This window comes from Toxorhynchites rutilus, chromosome 2, assembly GCF_029784135.1.
Source record: "Toxorhynchites rutilus septentrionalis strain SRP chromosome 2, ASM2978413v1, whole genome shotgun sequence".
Lineage (NCBI taxonomy): Eukaryota > Metazoa > Arthropoda > Insecta > Diptera > Culicidae > Toxorhynchites > Toxorhynchites rutilus.
In genome coordinates this window covers 260902324-260926654 of record NC_073745.1, presented here as the reverse complement: position 1 = coordinate 260926654, position 24331 = coordinate 260902324, and the positions used below count along the sequence as shown (strand labels likewise).

The following is a 24331-nucleotide window of genomic DNA, read 5'->3' as shown; positions in this document are numbered from 1 at the left end:
CCGAGCAGCAGCATATACGCGTGCGGAAATGGTTTAATGTATCAATCGGTTGCAATCGCGCAATTTAAACGGTGTGAAGCAGTTTGCAGTTTGGCTAGAATATTTGAGAGTTATGTAAGAGTTATGTTTCCCAAATAATGCTGGACTCGAATTCGAGAAAGTAATCAGGTTCTAGAGCTCACGATACGAAAAGTAAAATCTAAATGCATTTCAAAACTGCGGAATGAACGGATATGAGTGTGTATAACGCTTGCAATTGGCAAATAACGGCAGCAACAATCATGTAAAGTTCAGTTTGTTCTATCTGTGCGCTACCAATCGACCAGTGAAATAGAAATTAATGTGCTAAAGTGGAATGGATAGTTTTATTTATGGCAGCAGCATATCCTACTAAACAGGTGCGGCCGAGGAGAATAAAAAGTGCATAAATGGCCTTTGAAGCCCGAATGGATGAGTTTCGAATCCCCAATCAAACAGGACCACGAACACGCGGTAATCCTCCCACAATCACCGGCGGCGTCGCGCCTCCACCGTATCTTTCTCTTCGGATTTCCCCCCGCAGAGCCAGACTTCAAACCAGAGAGCAGTTGCGTAGACAGCGCCGGGAACGACTCCTGGCCCGAAACCGGATGATGCATGCCCGCCCAAATGAGCGGCAGTTGACTTCACGCAATAACAGGATGCGGTCAACACCAGCTGAAATCACACCAAACAACTCGCTGCCCCCTCCGTACACAACGCTACCGCGAGGGGACACCGTCCTGCCAGTGCCAATTTTTCCTGCCATTGTTCCGGTACATCAGCGCCGAACAGCCGCCGACTTCCGGCATTCGTTTCCGATATCGATAATGAGGTAGGAGGACACGAAACTACTTTCAACACATTCAAATTTAAAAGCCTGAATTTGAACAGAAATTGATTCAAACCATTCCTCGAACAAATTGTTTCAATGCAAAAAAGCGCTTTCGCTAGGCCTCGCCCATACTTTTCTTTCCATTATACGAGTATCATCTTCAGCGTAATGAGAGGAAGGAAGTAGAATTAGCAGAATCAATATCCGGGCATCAAGTGACCGTGAAAAACTGTTAAACATAAGACATCACCGAAGAAGCAACTGAGCGCGCGGCAAGATCTTCAGGCTGCACTTGCTGGTTACTTTCACTGACTGTGTGTTTCTGAGTCCTTTCCTGCTTCTCGGTCTGACGTAATTAGCGAACATCCAAACACACGAACCAGTGTTTGCTCATGATTAAATTGAGTTAAAAGTAGGAAGTTACGGGCCACGATTGTGCGCCCCAAACACGCAGTAAGCCATTGGTAGGATAAATTGTAGCTTTTCTAAGTATGTTCACCAGCGGAGTGGCTGCGTTGAAGGTTTCGTATTTGCTTTTAATTTGTATTTAAAACGAAGAGTTTACCTGTGGCGCACCCTGATTAGCACCCCTGCGGTAAAACAATCAAACTAACTTCATTGCTTTGTCGTTACCCAAAATAATTGGAGCCGTAAATTGATTAATTTGCTACAGCGTGACAGTTTCTCTAGTAAACCTGTGATCTTCTTCAAAAACCTTCATGATGATATGTCCCCCAAATCCCCCAAGTCTAGCCTACCAGTGGCAATCACGCGGAGAACAATTGTATGCTATGAATTATTCATGAGCAATTATTGAATCACGACAATGTTTTGAAACTTCATTATCTGCCAGCGGTAGCTGCCAGCAGGTCTCGACTATCAATTTAGATTATAAATCGTGATACTGGAATGAACATATTCTTGAGCAAATCTCCGGGTTGTTTTGTCATTCAATTTTTCAAAATAAGAACACCATCGCTTAGACGAATCTAGAAGTAAACTGATTTCAATTATTGTCTCCTTACTCATGAAGCTCATCTCAAGTAATATAACGTATATATGCATTGATAATACTTATATGTTAGAATGATTGGTGAATAATCTGGTTGCAGTAAGGCACCGACAGAGTGAGCGCAAAAAATGTGGAATTAACAGTAGACGGATTTCGCGCCAACTTTTCTATCGGATTGGCTCAGAACCTCTCAGAACTCTATAAAACTTTCTGGGCGTGAAGACTTTACCTAATTAAGCAACTTGGCATACTTAGTTTTCCGAAAATTTATCTAGACTAACATATACAAACTATAAAGGCCAAATAGTTTTGACCATTTTTTCACTTGAATATTGTAAGTCCTACGAAAAAGCAATCTATGAAAGAGTTTTAGGAAAATGATGAATTTTCAGAAAAAAATGCTGAAAAAAATAATGAATATACTGAACACCGGAAAAAAATGATTTAAAAAACTAAAAGTCGATTTTCTCAAAATGGTCATTTCCCATACATCGCAACTTGTGCATATTTAAGGCAAAAAAGTTTCTCTGACAAAAACTTTTTCAAGATTTTTTCTTTAAAATTTTCTATTTTTTTTTGTGTACATTAGGGTGCTAATAAGGTCATCTCTAATTTCAAAAAGTTACCTCATCAAAAATGTTTACCACCTCGAAGAAATACCCTATGCCAAATATCAGCTCCATCGGACTTAAGGGAGAGTGGCGCAAAGCGATCAAGGGGAGGGGGAGCCTTGGGTGATTTTTCAATTTTCAAAAAGCTCAAAGTTCGATGGAAAAAATCGGTGTTTTCGAAAAAAATTTTTGATGCCAAATGTCTTAAAATTGCATGAAACGTCGAGATAGTGTCATCGCGAAATTTTTTTGTTTTGTCAAAAATCGACACTCTGGGACTTAGTTTTTTTTTCGGAATAAGAAACGAAACGTATGGTTTTGGGTACCAATAAAAATAGTTATCTCGATTTTTCATTCGGAACTTGCTGCGAAATGTTGATTCGCACGATAATATACCCTATGCAAAATATTAGCTCATTCGAACTTCATTTAAAGGGTGTGTCACATCAAATTGCATCACGGAAAAAACGCTGTAGAAATTTAATTTTTAGGAATTATATCTTCAGCTTTCGCTTATAATCAGATAAGAATGTATAGATCACGTTGGCCATGCTTCACTGTCAATTTTTCGTAAATTTGGAAAAATGTCGTCGAACGAAAAAGAGCGTCGTGAATTAATCCTGTGCACTCATTTCGAGAATCCGGAGTTGTCACATCGGGACATCGGTAAGATGCTGGGAATCGTCCAATCCACGGTCAGCAGAGTACTAAAACGATACTTCGAGAACCTAACCATCGACCGGAAGGTGAAGAACGGCAAAAATGGATGCTCCGTCAGTGAAAAAGATCACAAGCGCGTAGTTAAGCAGTTTAGACGTGATCCGAGAAGTTCGGTCCGGGATGTCGCCAATAAGCTGAATTTGTCAAGTTCATTCGTCCAGCGGACCAAGCAGCGGGAGGGCCTGCGTACATACAAGGTTCAGAAGGCTCCTAACCGCGACGAAAGGCAAAAAGACGGGGAAGACGCGAGCCCGGAAGCTGTACACCGAAATGCTGACGAAGTCGCATTGCCTGGTAATGGACGACGAAACCTACGTCAAAGCGGACTTTCGTCAGCTTCCGGGCCTACAACCTGACGTTGTGTCTACTGGGCGAATTTCTACAGCGTTTTTTCCGTGATGCAATTTGATGTGACACACCCTTTATTAGTGTCGCAGACGTTAAAACTTCAGTTTTTTGAAAAACGGAAGATCACCAAAAATCGGGGTTTAAAAAAAAGTTGATGCCAAATGTCTTAAAATTGTATTACGAGGTTTACTGTTATCTCGAAAAAAAAAATGTAAAATAATTTTTTTTGCACTTGGTCGTTTTTTGTCTGAAAGACGATTTTTGGCAAACAATTTTTTTTTAGATAACTGTAAATCTCGACGTGTCATACAATTTTAAGACATTTGGCATAAAAAAAAAAATTGAAAACCCCGATTTTCGGTGATTTTTCGGTTTTCAAAAAAACTCCAATTTTAACGTCCGCAACACTAATAAATGAAGTTCGAAAAATAGAAAATTTTAAAGAAAAAATCTTGAAAAAGTTTTAGTCAGAAAAACTTTTTTCCCTTAAAAATGCACAAGTTGCTAATATTTTGCATAGGGTATATTATATTGCAAATCAACATTTCGCAACAAGTTCAGAACGAAAAATGGAGATAAATATTTTTATTGGCACTTAAAACCATACGTTTCGTCTCGTATTCCGAAAAAAAAGTCCCAGAGTGTCGATTTTTGACAAACGTTTCGAAAACACAGATTTTATTGACTCTCCCATTGGGTGATTTTTCGATTTTCAAAAAACTCAAACTTTGACCGCTTTGCGACACTCTTCCTTAAGTCCGATTGAGCAGATATTTGCCATAGGGTGTTTTTTCGAGGTGGTGAACATTTTTCATGGGGTAACTTTTTGAAATTAGAGATGACCATTTTCATTGGCACCCTAATGAGCACGCTCCGAAACACAGATCAAATGTTTTGTTGTCAGCACCGTTTTTGCACCGAGTTTTGCGTCGTGTTTTACGCCGCATTTTGCGCCGTATTTCTATACCTGTTCTACACCGCGCTCGAATCAGGTTTTCTTTTTTTTTTGAGTTAGTTTTCTTTACACAAGCGGATACGGTTGGTACGGAGGCGCGCTGTTGTTTTTATGCTTTGCTTAGAACGAGCGAAGACAAAACGTTCGCAAGAATTTGATTTGTGTGTGTATAAAATGAGGCGCGCATCACACAAGTGAGCAGCGATGTTAACCCCTCATCAAGTGATTTCCCTACTCTCCTGAGCGTTCTAGCGCCCTATGTTATGCAAGTAAACCACGAGTGACACTCGATGTTGTACGGAAAAAGGTTGAGTATCTGAATTCAGCGCTGTGTTCATTCGGCGCTCTCGTGTTTAAGAATTTAGTACACTTCGTACCAAGAGAGAATATGTGTTTGTTATGAACTCGCGCTGATGGAAATTAAACACGAGTGCAGTGCAGCGTATGTTTTCTGAAGACTGGTCGTCCGTAAACAAGAATGATGCCGAATGTGAATAGATACGACAAGATAATTTAACAGCATAACTACGCCAGACCACATGTTAATATATTTTGGGAGCACTGCAGTTTTACTATCGCACAATATAGGAAAAGGGGGTAAGTGAGTGGATCTATTTCTCTTCATCAACTTTTTCTTTAATTAAGAACTCAACTGCAAAATCGTTCCAATTTGAGTTTGCTATAGAATCCGATAGATGTGGATCTGACCTATCTTCCACATTGTCAAAGACAGCTGGGAATGTGTTTGCAGCTAAGTTCTAACCAAAAGAGAGAATCGATTGGTATAAGAGAGGTTGAGAATAAGAAATAGAGTTGCCAGAAGAAGATAATAAAGAAGTACTGAATAAAATGAAACATTATCGATTGTAGGAAGTCTATGAAAAGAATAGGGTTTTGTATAAAGCTGAATTGGATTTGCGTAAAAACCGTGTAAGCATGAAATGTTAATCAAATTTAATCATTAAAGTAATATTCGAGACACAAGTACTACTAACAGAAATTTCACTTTCACGGAAATATTATTTGGAAAAAAGTAGAAGGGTCTGAGCCTAGGAGCACGGACGGAAGTATGACGTAGGACTGTGATTTTTCAGACCACTTGGTTATTTTAAATACGAGGGTCACTATTTATATTTCGGGAATTGGCAACACTGATGTCATGTGAGTCCATCTGACGAATCCATCGTAAAGTTTGACATTTTTGACGATATACGTACTCAGAACATTTTGTCATACGGACGCTATTTGTTTATTTTATATTTAGTTGAAAGTTTGGTCTCGGCAAAAAAATGGAACTGAATCGTGAACATTTTCGTGCGATGATTTTTTACGACTTTCGACGTGGATTATCACAACAAGAGTGCGTCAATCAACTTAATTTGACTTTTGGCGATGAAGCTCCATCAAAAACCACTGTGTATCGCTGGTATAGTGAATTCAATCGTGGTCGTAGTTCGCTGTCCGACGAGTTTCGTGAAGGTCGTCCAAAATCGACTGTAGTGCCAGTAAACATCGATGCTGTGCACGAAATGATTAAGCAAGATCGTCATGTTACCTATTGTGAGATTGAGGCATCCCTCAGCATTAGTTCCACCAGCATATATGCGATTTTACATGAACACTTAGTTGTGCGAAAATTATGTTCACGTTGGATCCCACATAATTTGACAATCGCTCAAAAAAAAAGGCTCGTGTCGATTGGAATAAATGCTTTGAAAATTGGTTTAAGCGCATGAAAAAGTGTATCGATCATCGTGGCGAGTACTTTGAAAAACAATAAAAATATATTCGCAGCTTAACTATTTGTTTTTGTTCCTATTCCCGAAATATAAATAGTGACCCTCGTATAATTCTTTTCATTGTTCAGAAATCTGTTGGTTTAACTCTTTTGAAACTCTAAATAGTAACCATGAAAAGGGCCGTTTGTTGTATGTACTCATAATCTTCAAACAAACAAAAAAGACAATAAACTTCTGGCAGGAAGTTCAACTGTCTAACTGAAAATGATTAATGGAAATCAGTGGAACACATAACAGTGTTGAATGGTAGATGAAGTATATGTGAATCGTTGAACAAAAAAAATATCGTCATCGAATATGAAATTTATGGGGAAGAAACGAAAAAACAAGTTGGAAATACTAACGATTCCGTGATATTTTGAGGTAAAATACACATTAAATCATAAAGTTGCTTTATTTTTAATGGATAGCTATGGTATTGTAATTTCTTTCCATTGTCTTATTCTTTTTATTAGGCATCGAGAGCAGTAGCTTTTTCGGTGAAATAATGTTCGTTTACAGACTATAACAATCAAGTCTTATTGGTTCTACTGCTCAATCTATCATAGAAGGAATTGAGTAATTGAGACTCATGAATATGAGCCATGAAGAACATTAATATTTCATTTCGTTCATTTTTGTGATGCGATGTAATACCGATCTCAATATAAGTCTTCGGATGATAATCGCCGCCTCATCGTAATTGATGAACGATCACTGTATGGGTGACACTTTCCTCGTTGCTTTGATGAAAGCTTGCATGATGTTTAAGTGATGCATGAAATCTTGCATCTGATTACTTTAACATCTTGCTAATTTGTTAGATAGTACGAATTATTGCACGCAATTTTGTGTTACATACAACATTCATGGGAACGAAGTTGGAAGAAAGAATGCATAATACATGATTTACCTTCGCCTACACTTCCAAAATCTACCTCTTTTATTTGTTAAATTACTCACTTGGTTCATTATTTCCACTGTTTATGTCTAAGGCGAAAAAAATGCTGGATAAATTTGCCGTCTAATGGTATATATTATAACATATATCGTAAGAACGATTCTGCGTAATATGCATTAGAAAACTCTTAATAATCGTTACATTTTTCGTAGGGTGACCCCCCTATATAGAAATCAAAGACATAGTCCTACGTCAAAAACGTATAATACAAATTGTCAATCAATACCAACAGAGTAGACAAGAGGAAGGAATATGAATGTAGAATAAAAAAGCAAGAAAAAACTACTAATTGTAAGGAATAAATTGAAATGTGAATTTATTACAAACATTATTACAGTAAATTTCTGCTTTGATCGGCTAAAAGGTTAAAGGTCGATTGACAACGAAGTTTATTTGTTCGATCCGAATATGAATCTGTTAAGAATTATTTGAAAAAAGTAAACTAACTTTTCACACGGTCTGCGTAGGTCGCTATTGGTCCCGACAATGGACTTTTTGTGGAAAACAAATAAAATATGAGTCACAAAATGTGTCTACTTTTTAGTCGACACAAAATGTTTCTACTTTTTAGTCGATTTCTGCTGGGACAGACACTGACTCGAACATTTAACTAAATTTCAAAAGACATAATAAATCATCAACAGCCCTAAACCTCTCCTGTTCGAGTTTCCTCCCATTAAAAACTGGTACATTCTTTGTTTTATTGAAAAAGTCACAGGAGGGTTGTGTCCGAGACACGACCGCATAGTTGACGTAGGATTCCGTTAGGCTATCTGTTGATTTAGGATATGTTTGAAGAATTACATCGTTAAACTCTTTGATAATGTTTTGGTTTTAATGTCTCTGTTAGGGAACACATTTCGGTGGGAGCAAAAGTTCCTCCTACTTAGTGATCCCCGATAATCGTTCGATTAATCGATTAATTGAATACTTCCTACAGAAATCGACTATTAATCGAACGAATACTGCACAACCAATAATCGAAGCGAACGAATAATTTTTGTCGATTAATCGATTCAAACCCAGAGAAAAAAACAGGAAGTGGGTTATATCTATGGTATAACCGCAAGGGTGACGTAGGACTATCGTTGATTTAGAGATCATTTGTATGAAGTTGAATCTGAATTCATTCTGAATGAATGAATATTTGAAGAACTTCGAAAACGAGAGCGTTACGTTGGAGGCACAAGGTTTTATGCATCCAATATTGGATACGGAAATATCCTACTGATGGGGAAGAATAATCTTCAGAAGCTATCCTGTTGATTGCGATTGATTGAAAAATCACAAAACCTAATGTATTTGGTTGCAGTGTTACATGGATAGAAAACATTAAAATAAACTCTTTCATATGAATGTAATTTTAAATTCCTAGAGGAACTGGCAGATTATTTTCAGTAACGATTAGATATTTCCACATTTTCCTCGATACTGGAAGCCCACCAGTGGTTAATGCTAACTCGATAACCATCTGTTAATAGCACTTGATTGAAACATATTTGGTCACAGTGTTACAAGGATAGAAAACATTCAAATAAACTCTTTCACATGAATGTATTTTTAAATTCCTAGAGGAACTGGCAGATTATTTTCCGGATCTTTCTCGATCCTCCAAATTACCATTATTGAAAAAAATTGTAATTTCCGAACAGTATAATAATTTTCAACTACTGCTTTTAAGCAACACTTTTGAAGAAAAAGAAAACGATTTGATTATTATTTTAGCTCACATTTTTTTACATAACATATCAAAAGTTCCGGAAGAGTGTTTTTGTTTGAAGTATGTTATTTTTCTACTGTTTTAAAAGTTATAAATATTTAAAAATTGGCATATTCGGCGAAATCGACAAAAAAACCAAATCATTAGACCACCCTATTGAGGATGCTGAACTCTAAAGAAAAAATACGGTTTTGAACATTTTTGACGAGGAAAATATCTGCAAGATTTGAGAAAAAACGGAACTTTCGTCAAGGTATGACCCATAGCCTTTGATTTGCGCATTTAGTAGAGGACAGCATCTACGTGACTGTCAAGGTTAAATCTAACGTTTGATAATTTCATCAATCAATCAGCATTTGATCAGTTTTTATTTTATTCATATTTATCTGACGAGTATTCCAGACTGAAGGTTTTTCGACGGTTGCTTCATTGGAGACTCATATTGCAAACACGATAGAAATATTTAGACGAAAACATAATACGGTACTCTGAACAAACGGCAAACAAAAACTAAAGTTCAACGGTATACTTAACCAATCAGCCCCCTGTGATTTGTTTTTCAATTAGTCATTCCATAATGCTCACCATCGGAAGGTTCCCATTGGGCAGCGATGGTAGCTTGTAAAAATCACGCTAACCGCACTTGAACTTAAACATCGGCCGAGCTAAGTGCGTTGGATCTTCGAGCACTTCAATAAGCGATTTCAATGATTCGTTTATCTCTCGTTAGCAGTGCTTGTGAAATTTCAGTTATTAGATACAACAGGTGTTGGTTAGTGTGTCTTAAAGCGCATTATTCATGGTTTCTAGGCATGAAGAATTAACTCCGTTTGTTTGCTTCCAACGATTATACAGCCATTCCATGCCAAACTGATATAGTGGTTCTCAGATTTTCATCAAAAGTGTTAGTTTTGTTCTTTATCGCAAATTATGAGACCCATATTTTTTTATTTTTTTGTTAGGGTGACCATTTCCATTTTAGGGTGGTCAAAAAAAAACATTTTTTCGCTTTTTTGCCAAAAATGACTTTTTTTTAAATTCATAACTTTTGAACTACTAGACCGATTCAGATGATCGACATATAAAATTAAAGCCAATCACCTGGTATTTTTTGAAAAAAGGTATAGTATACCTGCAGAAAATTTGAATTCTGCCCTCGTTATTATTGATTGTACTCGTTTTTTCATTGTTTTCATAGTCTCGGGACCAAAGGAGCTATATTTTTTTATATTTTTTCTGGAAAGCTGAGGATTTATATCTCGAAACCAGGGAATCATTTTTTTTTTTCGTTTTTGAGTTATGATTTTTCAAAGTTAGCCGATGGTCCAAAAATAATTTTTTTCCCATTTTTTCCACTACAAAGAATCATAACTTTTGATCTACTGGACCGATTCAGATTATCGACATATCAAATTAAAGTCAATGAGCTAGTCTTGTTTGAAAAAATATTACACTCTGAATAAAAATGGATTTAGTTTTCGTAGTTATTGATTATATTTGGTTTTTATAGCTTACATCGTTTCGGGACCAAAGACGCCATATGTTTTTATATTTTTCCCTGAAAGCTGAGGTTTTTCACATAATATATCCGAATACCAGAGAGGTGTTATTTTTCGTTTTTAAGTTATGATTTTTCAAAGTTAACATATTTTCAGTTTTCGTTCAACATTTCTATGCGACTAGACTGGATGTATGTGATTATAATACAATTAATTGGCAAATGTGGCTTTAATTTGATATGTCGATCATCTGAATCGGTCCAGTAGTTCAAAAGTAATAAATTTTTGAAGATAGTCATTTTTGGGAAAAAAGGGGAAAGTGATTTTTGGACCATCGGGTAACTTTGAAAAATTATAACTCTAAAACGAAAAAAAACGCCTCCCTGGTTTCGAGATATGTTATGTAAAAATCGTCAGCTATCCAGAAAAAAACTATAGCGTCTTTGGTCCCGAGAATATGTAAACAATAAAAAACGAATACAATCAGTAATAACTTTTTTTCAAAAAAATACCAAGTGATTTGCTTTAATTTGATATGTCGATCATCTGAATCGGTCTAGTAGTTCAAAAGTTATGAATTTTTGAAAAAAAATTGGCAAAAATGCGAAAAAATGTTTTTTTTGACTTGTTTTGTTTTGAATGTTTTGTTTTTTTTTGAAATGGTCACTCTAACAAAAAAAAAATTAAAAAATACGGGTCTCATAATTTGCGATACAGAACAAAACTACCACTTTTGACGAAAATCTGAGAACCACTATATCGGTTTGGCATGGAATGGCTGTATAATGACCTGCTTCACTCTTTCGCAGAGAGTCATAAGAAATTACTGAGCATTATAGCTACATTTTAACGCGCCATCCGGAGACACCAGACAATATTTCGGACATCGAATTTGACTTATTGTATTGGCTGCTGTTGAAGAACAAATCGTTTTCAATTATTAGCTTGTTTAAACAAATCACGCTATAAAAATATTCCATTATTAAGATTGATTCGAGCTCACGGCGCACATTGACAAATGGTGTCTCTAAAACTGAGTTTCCCCAAAATTCAATCAATTTTTCTTCCAGCAGGACTCAATTCAACGACGCTCGGCAATAAGCTCTCCTAATACCTTTTGAGCCTTCACAGTGTAGAGATTCGAAAAACTCCAAAAACACGCCTCTCAATCATTCTTTAAAATAGTCTTGTCCTCAGCTGTATAACACGAGCCGGCGAGCGGAGATTGACAGATTCCTTGGGTACACACGGTAAATCGTTGTAACCGACACGAAAAAGCATCTTGTCATCGGCAGACAGCAGCGACCATGGGGGTCGCCTAGGAAACGATGCTTTTCAATTTGGATCAAATTCCGGTGATGTTCTTCAGCGCCAAAAGTGGAAATCGGCTTTTCTCTCGAATGTATGGGTGTGGAAAAGAGAGGGAGGGCGCAGCGATGCTGCGAACAGATTCTTTCACTCGTACGCCACCAGCAGAGAACGGGGCAGAGGTGGGGCTTTTATGCCTCAATTCCCCATTAAGCTGCATTAAGAACTCGATTTCCAAGCTTGTTCTTTCTCTCCGAACCCTGACTTCTCCTCAGAAGCGAAGAAACGGTAACTTTGAAGTGGAATGAGGGGGCGAAATAAAAATATGTTACAGAATTATGGCAATTGGAAACGTCAAGATCCCCTGGCGCTTGTTGTACATGAAAGTCAATCGGTAATAAATCGTTTGCTGGTGCCTTGTTGGGGAACTATGTTTTTGCTGTAGCAGATCATTGGAAAACATCAACTGGATTTCTACGTCCATTTGAACATTAAAAGTATCTAATGAACGTATCGATTTTCTGTCAATTACTCTTCCAGTGTCGTTTTCTCAGTTCTAACCCCCATCGCCGAACCAACTTTCATCAACATAAATGACGAGCTTGAAAACTCATCGAAACTCATAAAAAAAACCGTCTCACCGCCACACCGCACCTCCCCCGAGTAATACTAATGGGGGCCGAGAATCGTCTGAAGAATGGTTCGCAAACAACATAAAAGTGAAAGTTGACTGAAGTCGATTTGATTCCGCTTATTGTAAGACTTTTTCACGACTATCCTGGTGAAAGTTCACCTTGATAGCACCACTTGGGGTATTAGATTGATGTTTTCAATTGCGTTGTTACGGAAAACGCTCATGAGCGAGTCGAGAGCTAAGCCTTTTGGCTTCAAAATTTTTCGCTTATTAGATTTTGAAGATTTTTTGTGGTATATGAGCATGGAATCCCTTTTGGGTTTTTTTTTTGTTATACAGGAACCATGGAACCTTATGAACTTTTCTACAATGATTGTCTTACTGATTTCACTAATATCATGAATATGCATTCCGTAAATGTTACTATTTTTTACAAAACTAATAAATGAATTCTTTTTCATCCACAGCTTATCTTCGGAACACTCGCGTAAGGGTTGCTGTATCCATTGGCCTTCTGGTTCCATTTTGCGAATACTGATCTTGCTGGCGGCGCTGAGCGGAGTCACCTGTGTCCTCGGAGGTACAGCGATAGGTGTATCCGGAATCGGTGGTTCACCTAAGTCACATCTAACAGGCTCTTTGCTGATGGTTGGTATGTAACGAGTGAATATGGTAATCACCGAATCACCGATCGATTCAAGAATTTTAATAAAATGCAGACAATTGTTTTTATTCTGAAACGTTGAAGATCAAATTCCCTCTCGCATTGAGCAGCTATCAGCAGAGCTGCGATTTGTCGTGAGAATCAAGTGATGGTACTCACACAAAGATAATCGACAAATTTTGTACTAAGATTATCTTTGGTGACCATCCCAAAGCCAGTCCGATAGTGTGAGAAGAGTATTATCACAACACTAACACATGGTGAGCTTCTACTTGACAGCAGAAATCCGAGCTCCTTGGTGAGTGTCCTGTTGCTGAAATGTCAGAATAGTGCGACACTCAAAAGTCTAGCTGATGGTTTGGTGTTTGGCGATATTCACAACATTCGCCTCTTTGTGTTCGTTCTTCACGACCAGGGATGCCAGATGTAAATATACAGTTTCATTTTAATTACAATTTGAAGAATTTTGTATTTTCTGACATGTATTTTCTTTTCATCTTTTCAGATGGCCTTAACGTTTTTAGTGGCACTTCGCCCACTCTACGTAGTATTACACATGTCATTCGTATTAGTACTTAGTACTTATTTTGAAACCCGTTCCATTTCGATTTTTTTTACCAAATCTGTTTCTCCTCATTGCAAGGATGCTAAATTTGTAGACATGTTCGCAATTGATTCAACACAATCCTGTCTATCCTGTTGCAGACTTATATTTTCAGTTGCAGACTGCAGGGATATGGTATTTCTTCTCTTTATGACTTGATTCCCTGCGCTAACAACCCCTTTTTTCATATATTACTTTGCTACTCTCGCAGTTACAAAAAATATCTGCCATTTATACACATAAACGTTTCAGATTTTTGACGAAATCTGAAATGTGTATAAATGGCATCTCTGGAGGTGAGGACTTTTATTCTAACAAAGGCCAACACGAAAACAAAAAATCACCAAGGATTTTTGTATATATAATACATCAAAAAAATTTGTGTACAATGGCTCTCTGGGTTGACCGCTACCGACCGCGCCAGCTGTCTAAACTGGACTACCACAAAACGCAATTTACGCATCTGATTAATATTTGCTACCAGGGAGACTTCCCGCATGTTCTACGGTCCTTCCAGGCCAGTAAGAAAACTCGCATCATGTGTCTGCTGCGGAAACTTTTCCAACCGGGCGGCTTCGCAATGAGATAATGAACTTCACAACGCCCTCGAACCGGAAGATGGAAATCAGGACCATCAGCAGTAATTACCACATGGAGTTGAATTCATCGGTTGTCGGGATATATAACAAGGTGGTCGTGTCGGATTTGATCAAGCAAATTGATCCCAGTGAATATGAGACTCGTCTTGTCCGAGGTGGATTAGTTGACCAAAGATACTCAGGATGCGCTGAGAAGAACCATTGAAAAGTATTTGTCTACGTGCAGATTGATTTTGTGCGCCAATTCTACTCCACGGGTTATTCCCGCGGTTAGGAGTCGTTGCTTGGGAATTAGAGTGCCGGCTCTATCTCAGGAGGATATTCTTAAAATTTTAGATGTAAGATTGTCATTTGTTCGTTTCTTGAATGTAACAACACTATTTGCATTTCAGTACATTCCTTCGGAGCTAGCGAAAAGAATTATGCTCTCCTCATGCTGGAAGCTTACAACACTAACCGTTCACGGTCAACTAAGAGGTGCCGGGAATCGATTGGCCAATATTCCATCGAGAAACCGCCAATAAGATTTCCCTCGAACAAAGTCCACAGAAGCTGGAAGTGACGAGGGAACCGCTATACCAGCTGCTACCACAAGGCGTTCTATCGAATTTTATAATCTGTGGATTGGTACCGAATCTGATTAAAAATTGCGATATGAGTCTGTAGACACAAATGTTGAATTTTTCCGGGCATTATGAACACCGGACACCGGAGAGTTTGTGGCACTGTATAAGAAATTTCTCAATAAAGCCTCAATGGAAGTGGATGATTTTTGAGCGATTACAATTTTCTTTTGTTTTATGAAAAAATAAAATGTTTGTGTTCATCTCACGTTTATTAACTAAACTTCAGTAGTTCTGGTAATTATTAACTCTAAATAAAAAAAACACGCCTTGTCGGTTTCAATCGGATCGTTTTCATGGTTCGCAAATAATTATGAAATGGTAAATTTATCAATATACGTAAATACCATTTCATTCAAAAACCATTATGCTGCACCATGTTTATTTTAAAATTATATTTAATGTAACTTTTAAAATTCTGACACCATAATATTTTTTATTATAAATGTGTGTTCATTTTGACTACAAGAAATAAATATTCGCTCGGTTAATCGAATTCTGAAAGACAATTGTTCGAATGAATCAAATATTGGTCCCACGATTAATCGATAATCGAATAAACGTGAATTTAGACACCTCTAACATCAACAACAACTTCTACTTCAACAAACTAATTTAAACAACCGTCGCGATTGTCAAAAATGATTGGAACTGTCTGATCACTCACATTTCTACTACCATCATACGCCACAACCACCGCTCTCGTAACGTAAAGTTGAAAACAGAGCGATCGGCAGTGAGAGGCATTGGAACCAACCGTCATTTGGTTAGGTGTCAGAAACAAAAAAGTGAGTATCACTACTGAATATTTGGGTCTCATGTGCCGTGAGAGGAATTGAGTGACTATGGTCAGTTTTTTTGTGACATTGACGGTGATGGATTGCAGCTCTGGCTATCAGAGATCGAAATTCTCGCCGATTTGAGAGAAAAAACATCCGTTTTCTCCCACAGCGAAAAATAGTTCAGAAAATAGGAGGCAAGAGAATGTTATACGTTCACTTCGATTCTCGCGAGAAACACAGTGCCAATTTTTATTTTTCGGCGAGTTATGAATAGCTGAAAAATGGCTCCGTTTTCAGTGACTTCTTGATGATGCTCATGGGTTTTCACTTATTCAATACAGCTGAAAACATTGCATGAAAACATACAGTTACATTGGGTTTCATTGTCAAGAGAACATGAGATGGGTTAATATTTGTACAATTCAGATGCTGTCCAAATGCAGGTCATTTAGACGCTGTCTGAACAAAATAACGTTGGTAAAGTTAGCTTTGATTTCCGCTCCATATTGCAGTACATAATGAGAGACGAAAAAGCATTCTCGTTGAACTTTTGAGAGAGAGATTCTCCCACATCTCTTTCTCTCGGAAAAATAATTTTCGATGAAAAGGAAGATACGAAAATTTCAATATTACACAACTCAAAGAGATCTGTATTGATTGACTGAATATCTCGATCAGCTGCTCTCATAAATTGTAAATTGTTTAAAATTCAATAAAAAAAAACAAAAAATTCAATTAACCATGAACCATCCAGATAATAATACACAAATTCCAGTGCATTGGAGAGTATGAGGTATACAGTGGTAGACATTCGTTTAACCGCACCCTATTTTTCCTCAATATTTTTAAAAATAAGCCAATTCTTTGTACAGTTTTGCTCATAAAAGACGATTATTGTTTATTTTCGTCGAATTCATTCTAAAAAATATATAAATTCACTTTTTGTTTTCTAAGTAATTCGAATATGTGGAATCAGGGTGGACATTCGTTTAGCCGTATCCCAAAATTTCATTTAAAGTAAATTTGTGCGGCAAATTTCAAGTCCAATCGGTAGCTAATATTTAGTATGTCCACCTCCATTTCGGATCACTTTGAAATCTCGATTTGGCATCGAGTCAGACAGCTTTCAAAGTGTTGCCATATTGATTATAGCCCAACATTCCTGAATTACTGCCTTGAGACTGGAAATGTTGTCAAACTGTCATCCGTTTGCATAGACCATCTCGGCCAAGTTTCTCCATAGGTTCTATATGGGATTGCAATCGACTACCAGCAGGTCATTCAAGAAGCGGAATGTCCTTCTCGGCAAACCATGCCTTCGATTGCTTGGAAACGTGGATCTATTTATAATCCTGCTGAAAAAAACAGGAAGTGGGTTATATCTATGGTATAACCGCAAGGGTGACGTAGAACTATCGTTGATTTAGAGATCATTTGTTGAATAAATGAATATTTCGGGGACTTCGAAAACGAGAGCGTTACGTTGGAGGCTCAAGGTTTTATGCATCCAATATTGGATACAAAAAACCTTGTTCTGAAGAATAATCTTCAGAAGCTTTCCTGCTAACTGCACTTGATTGGCAAATTACAAAACCAAATGTATGTGGTCGCAGTATTATATGGATAGAAAACATTAAAATAAACTCGCATGAATGTAATTTTCAATTCCAAGGGGAACTGGCAGATTATTTTTCAGCAACGATCACTTCTTTCCAGGTTTCTTCTCGATAACCAGCAAACGAAAAGAGTTGCGCGCGTGTATGTGTGTGTGTGTGGCGGCTACTTCGATGTCTTCCCGGGGAACCGTTTTTCGAAGCTGATACTCTCTTAGTCACCTTCTCTTCTCCTTCTGATCGATCGGCTTTTCTGCGCTACTTCACAGTTAAAACAAACTGATTGCATTTCAGGTCAGGTCAGGTAATGATCCCTCGATCCCTCGCCGTCCAGCTCGTTCAGTAACGATGTTGTCTTGTCGATGTCCTCACGAAAAATGAATGGGTTTCACCACCAGAATATCGTTTAAGTATGCTTTGATTGTATGCGTGATTGAATCGAGAGAAGGTGTGGTTTACGATGGCAATTCGGAAGGAAAACTAGAGGGGAATGAACTCTCTGAGTTTGAAACTTTCGGCGACTGAGCAATTATCGATTGAAAATTATATAATTTTCGCGATGCGAAACATTTTCCGTTGCGCGCGCATACAATATTGGATATGAAAATATCCTACTGATGGGGAAGAATAATGTTCAGAAGCTTTCTTGCTAATTACACTTGATTGAAAAGTTACAAAATCAAATGTATTTGGTCGCTGTGTTATATGGTTAGAAAACATTAAAACAAACTCTTTCGCATGAATGTATTTTTCAATTCCCAGGGGAACTGGTAGATTATTTTTCAGCAACGATGATAGCAACGAGGGTTCCGCGCATGTATGTGCGTGTGGCGGATGCTCCGATGTTTCAAGCGAAACCGTGGCAGCACTCTCCTCCTGATCGATTCCCATCTGACCTAAGGTGCACAAACAGGCTCTTGGTGACACCGTTCATCAGCGCTTTCAAAATAAACGAAGTTAGCTTTACCAGAACAGCGACAACATGCTCCAATCGCTGTTCAATTTGAACTGAGTGGGTTTACAAGCGGCGCTCGCTTATATACCGATTGGTGATTTCAATAGCCTGTTTTGAAAGCAATTTTAAGGCTATTGAAACAAGTTTTTGGATTAAAAAGTAACAAGTATATAACGCGTAGACATTTTATCTTTCGAATGAAGTGTTTATCATACCATTTCGTTCAGTTGTTTAAGAGCTATTAACGCTCAAAATCTCGGTCTCCGGCGTAACGCTTCCGTTTTCGAAACTTTGATTTTACACCCCGGTATAGAAATGAAAGACGTAGTCCTACGTCAAAACCACATCCTCGGTAGCGTTATTCCCAATATGGCCAATCAAAACGTCCTCCAGTAATTGAAGATACTTTTCGGAGTTCATTCGGGTGAAAATGAAACAAATGAGAAGCTTGCTGTGATAGGAAACGGCTCCCCACACTGTCAAACTTCCGCCCCCAAAGTTTCGCTTCGATCTCACGGCATGCCGTTGACTCAAATTGTACCAATAGCAACTGTAACAGTCCGGACCATCCAAATTGAACTTTTTTCGCCGGAAAATACAACATTTCTCCATTTTAGTTTCCATTCCATGTATTGCCGGGCGAAAATGAGATGGTTCTGATTATGGGTGGCGTCCGTCCGGATAACTCCGCCTGCGAATGACGGATCTCAATAATAGCATGTCCGAATAAGAACCTGAAATTATTGAGAAACCAGAGCAGTGGGTCCAAAGCCCCAGAAAAGGAGGATGGTTGTAATAGCTGTTATCCATTGTTATTATGGAAAGGAAGTAATGGATAAACCCCTAAACCAAGGTGTGAAGCGACCCGTGCCGAGGGATGAATGTTAGGGGGGGGTTTTAAACCTTGCCGTTAACGGAGCCTGTGGAGCACCAGGGCACTCCACAGTATCGTCTGCCCTTGCTGCATTAAGCCGGTCACTGATGCAGTGGACCTTCTTTACCGCGAGACCCGTGGGACTTCTATGAATAATCCACATCCAAATGAACAAAACGAGCGGTCGAAAATAACGCAGAACGCTAAGGTTCTGCAAATAAATCTCCATCACGCTAAAGCAGTGTCTAGCATGCTGTCTAGGAGGTTTATTGAAAACGCTATGGATTTAGCTTTAATTCAAGAGCCTTGGGTCCACAAAGGAAACATACTTGGTATTCATACTGGTTCATGCAAGTTATTCTACGACGACAAGCATGACTCCCCAAGAACTGCTGTTCTAGTAAAAGCAAATATTAAATGCTTTCCTATAACAGAGTTCATTCAAAGGGACATCGTCGCGATCAGAGTTGAGATACCAACCGCTAAGGGAAGATCCGACATAATAATTGCGTCGGCTTATTTCCCTGGTGACGTACCTGAGGCACATCCCCAAGAGGTTGCGGCGTTCGTAAATTATTGCAGAGAAATCAAAAAAGACTTCATCATCGGCTGTGATGCCAACGCTCATCACACTTTGTGGGGTAGTACTGACATAAACATAAACAGGTGACTGTCTTTTAGAATTTCTCTCTTCAAACAACATTGACATGGCCAATATAGGCAATGAACCAACGTTTATAAACGCTATCAGACAAAAAGTCCTGGACCTAACACTGTGCAGTCCGGTAATTTCTTCGAAAATACACAACTGGCACGTTTCGGAAGAGGCGTCTTTGTCTGATCACAGACACATTATCTTCGAATGGGATGGTGGCTTGACAGTACAAAGAAAATATCGTGATCCAAGAAAAACCAACTGGGAACGATATTCACTTGAACTCGAGTCAGAAACTCTTAACACAAGAATAAGGTCGATTCAACAGCTCGAATCAACTTCAAAAGAATTAAATGATACGATAGTTTCTGTCTACAACAGTAATTGTCCACTTAAGAGAGTTTCTTCGACAAGAAACGTTCCATGGTGGAACAAAAGGCTCGAGCGGCTACGTAAAACAGCGCGGAAGCTGTTCAACAGAGCTAAAATTAATTCAGATTGGTCTCAATATAGAAGCGCCCTAACCGAATATAACAGAGAACTAAGACGATCTAAACGAAAATATTGGGTAAATAACTGCGAAAGCATTGAAAGTACCCCAATCGTTGCAAGACTAAGCAAGACTCTTGCAAAAGTCCACTCGAAAGGGCTAGGTTCCCTCAAAAAGGACGACGGTTCGTTCACAAAATCTCCCTCAGAAGTATTAGACTTACTAATGAAAACTCATTTCCCGGGATCTACATCGGTTCATTCTTATACCAGTCCTAGCTACAACCGCGACATGAAATGCTCTCGAAGGTATTCTCAAAGTGCAAAGGATGTCGCAAAGATAGTTGCTGGAATGGTTTTCACGAGGGCCAGAGTAGAAAGCGTGGTGAGATTCTTTCAACCGTACAAATCCTCAGGTGCAGATGGAATTTTTCCAGCCCTGATTCAAAAAGGAGAATCTAAGCTGATTCCATCTCTAATCGAGATTTTTAAGGCAAGTCTGATACTAGAGCACATTCCTTCCACATGGAGACTCGTTAAAGTGGTCTTCATTCCAAAAGCTGGGAAACGTGATAAATCACTCCCAAAATCATTCAGACCAATTAGTTTATCATTAATACTGCTGAAAACTATGGAAAAAGTATTATATGAATACATAAAATCTGTATTCATGTCCAAATGCCCTTTATCTAAATACCAGTTTGCCTATCAATCAGGCAAATCCACAGTCACAGCGTTACACACGCTTGTGACTAAAATTGAAAAATCTCGTTCGTCAAAAGAAACTGCATTATGTGCGTTTCTTGATATCGAAGGGGCTTTCGACAATGCTTCTTATGTATCAATGGCACAGGCTATGAGAAGAAGACATTTCGATGACTGCATAGTCGAATGGATCAAAGGCATGCTCACAAATAGACAAATCACCTCGGAGCTGGGTGGGTCGTCGACATCTGTGATTGCAACGAAAGGTTGCCCACAAGGAGGGGTTCTATCACCTCTACTTTGGTAACTGGTGGTTGACGACCTTCTGATTAGTTTGGAGGCGAATGGTTTCGAAACCGTGGGTTTTGCTGATGATTTAGTCATAATGGTACGTGGCAAATACGACGATGTGATATCGAGCAGGATGCAGATGGCCTTAAACCTTACACAATCATGGTGTATCAAAGAAGGTCTGAGCATAAATCCCTCAAAAACAACAATTGTTCCTTTCACCAAAAAGAAGAAACTGCAAACTGCAAGACTCTAAATCTTGGAGGAGAGGAAATAGAATTCAGCGTTTCAGTGAAATATCTAGGCGTAATCCTAGACGCTAAACTAAACTGGAACGCACACTTAGGGCATCCGCACCAATGCGTTACTATTCAAGGTTTCTAGTCTCGAGTTTTAGCCGTTGCCAATTTATTAACTCGTCGATTTGCGCACCCGTCGTTGCTATCGCGGTTGCTATAGCATCACTTCTTTTTCGCACCGCAGGTTGCTAAATACGATTGCTATTACTAGAAGAAATGACAAGTGTCAGTTAATTCTCTTTTCGTCGCGTTCATTTTTTGGTAGATAAATGATATATTACATTTTTCCTACACTTCCGAAATAATATTTCAGAGCAAAATCACAAAAAACGAACACAAGACGAATGAAATCCACAACAGATATTTGACGTTTGTTGAAAATAGCAACACTTGGCTCGGTTGCTATCGCGTTGCCAAATTTGTTAACTCACTATTCACCGAGAGGCAGATTACTATTTCCCACACCTGAACCGCAACCACCAGTGGGGTTGCTGCGTTATGGTGAGGGTTGTCAAAATGTCTGTAACAACGCATTGGTGCGGATGCCCTTAGATGCAATTATCAGTAAGGCCAACATTGCCATATGGGCATGTTCTAAAATGATAGGCAGAACATGGGGCCTTAAACCAAAAATGGTTATGTGGGTCTATACAGCAATTGTGCGGCCTAGGATAACCTATGCCTCATTAGTATAGTGGTCAAAGACTAAGGAGACTGTAGCTACAAAAAAGTTAAACAAACTCCAACGACTGGCATGTGTTGCTGTAACAGGAGCAATGCGAAGCACACCCTCAAAGGCATTGGAGGCTAACCTTCACTTGTTACCTTTGGGTCAACATGTTCAGCTGGAGGCTAATAGAAGCGCTCTAAAGCTAAAAAGATATAAAAAAAATATTAGACGGGGACAAAACTGGTCATTTGAGCATCCTGAATCTCTTACCCGTTGGACCAACCTCAGAGATGAACAGCGATTGGATGGAGCCAAGGACCAATTATGACATTCCATACACAGTGATCGAACTTTCTCGTTCAGTATGGGATGAGGGTGGTCCCGATGTTCGTAATGGTTCAATCCTGTTCTATACCGATGGGTCGAAAATGGGTAACAGAACAGGTGCTGGAGTGTATGGTCCCAGAATAAAAATTTCTGTAGCTATGGGGAACTGGCCAACAGTTTTCCAGGCAGAAGTAGCTGCAATAATAGAATGTATAAATGTCTGCCTTAAAAGAAATTATAGACATGCTAACATTTGCATCTTCTCAGACAGTCAAGCAGCACTTAAAGCCCTCAATGCTTTTAAGTGCTATTCAAAAATTGTCTGGGAATGCATTTGCCTTTTACGACAACTGTGTCAGAGAAATTCGGTACAACTATACTGGATTCCTGGCCATTACGGTATAAAGGGAAATGAACAAGCAGATGAACTCGCAAGACGCGGCTCAAGCTCACCCTTCACTGGTCCAGAACCATTCTGTGGAATTTCTGAATGTGTGTTGAAGAGTGAGCTGAAGAAATGGGAAGACCGGGAAGTAATGGCCAACTGGATGGCTGTACAACTCAACCAGTCAAAAAAATTTATTACGCCGAGTATTAAAATTACTCAACAATTGCTGAGTGTTAATAAGAAAGACTGAAAAGAAAAGTAATATCGCCACGACAACAGGAGGTGGAACGCGGAGAAAACTTGAAGATGACGATGACAAGCCGATCAGTAGTGAAAAATAGAAAACACGGAAATTCGATTCTGATTATGTGCAGTACGGTTTCATGGTGTATGATGAGAGAGAGTCACCTCGGCCGCAATGTGTGGTTTATCTTGAAATCTTGTCCAATGAAAGCTTGCGCCCTAACAAATTAACTCGTCATCTGCATACAAAACACCCTGAATTGAAAGACAAACCTATTATTTTTTGCTGCAAAAGTTAAGGAACTGAAAAAATCCAGAAATAATATGCAAATTGCGCAGTCCGGAAAAGCACATACGATCGGTGAAAATTTGGTTGTCCCTGCAATCAAAGAAACTGTATCAATCATGTTCGGCCAAAAATACGCGCAGGAGATCGAAGCCATTCCACTTTCAAACAACACAGTGTCAAGAAGAATTGATGAGATGTCGGAATGGATCGAGAACGAGTTGGTAGCCAGGATAAAGGCAAGTACATACTTCTCATTTCAACTGGACGTGTCAACTGATGTGGAAGGGCAGTCTCAATTGATTTTTTTTGTTCGATATTTCTGGAATGGTGATGTGCACGAAGATCTGTTGTTTTGTGAGCCAATTATGCGTTGTAAGGAAATATTTGAAAATCTTTTGTGAAGGCCAAGGGGTTAGAATGGGAAAAGTGCGTTGGAGTCTGTACTGACGCCGCACGCGCAATGTATGGGAGGCACAGTGAAGTTGTGACGAGAATTTTATAGTTAAGTCCTTACGCTTCTTGCTGTAGCTTGTTACCGGAAGGCATTGGTGGGTAAAACTCTGCGATGATTTTGAAAACCTGTTGGCAACAACAGTAAAAATTGTTAAATTTGTGAAGACCAAACCTCTTCAATCACGCTTGTTCGAAAAGCTATGTGAAGACATGGGAAGCAGCTTCACTTCACTGTTGTTGCGTACGGAAGTACGATGGCTATCGAGGGGCAAAACGAGAGTGGCACTACGAGAAGAGTTGGCAACGTTTTTAGAATAGAAAGAGAATTTTTCGGTTCTTCTGCGAGATCAGAATTTTTCACTCAAACTGGCATATCTTTCTGACATCTTTCAAAAGTTAAACCATCTGA

General features: G+C 38.7%; 1 protein-coding gene across 1 annotated transcript in view; it reads left to right on the top strand.

Moving 5' to 3' along the window:
• Window positions 1-24331, top strand: part of LOC129769143 (uncharacterized) — a 26703-nt gene continuing 2372 nt past the window's right edge. Inside the window, exons 1-2 of the mRNA XM_055771223.1 lie at window positions 1-853; window positions 12867-13051. Coding sequence (XP_055627198.1) covers window positions 429-853; window positions 12867-13051 — 610 coding nt within the window. The 5' untranslated portion in view covers window positions 1-428. The remainder of the gene's footprint in view (window positions 854-12866; window positions 13052-24331) is intronic.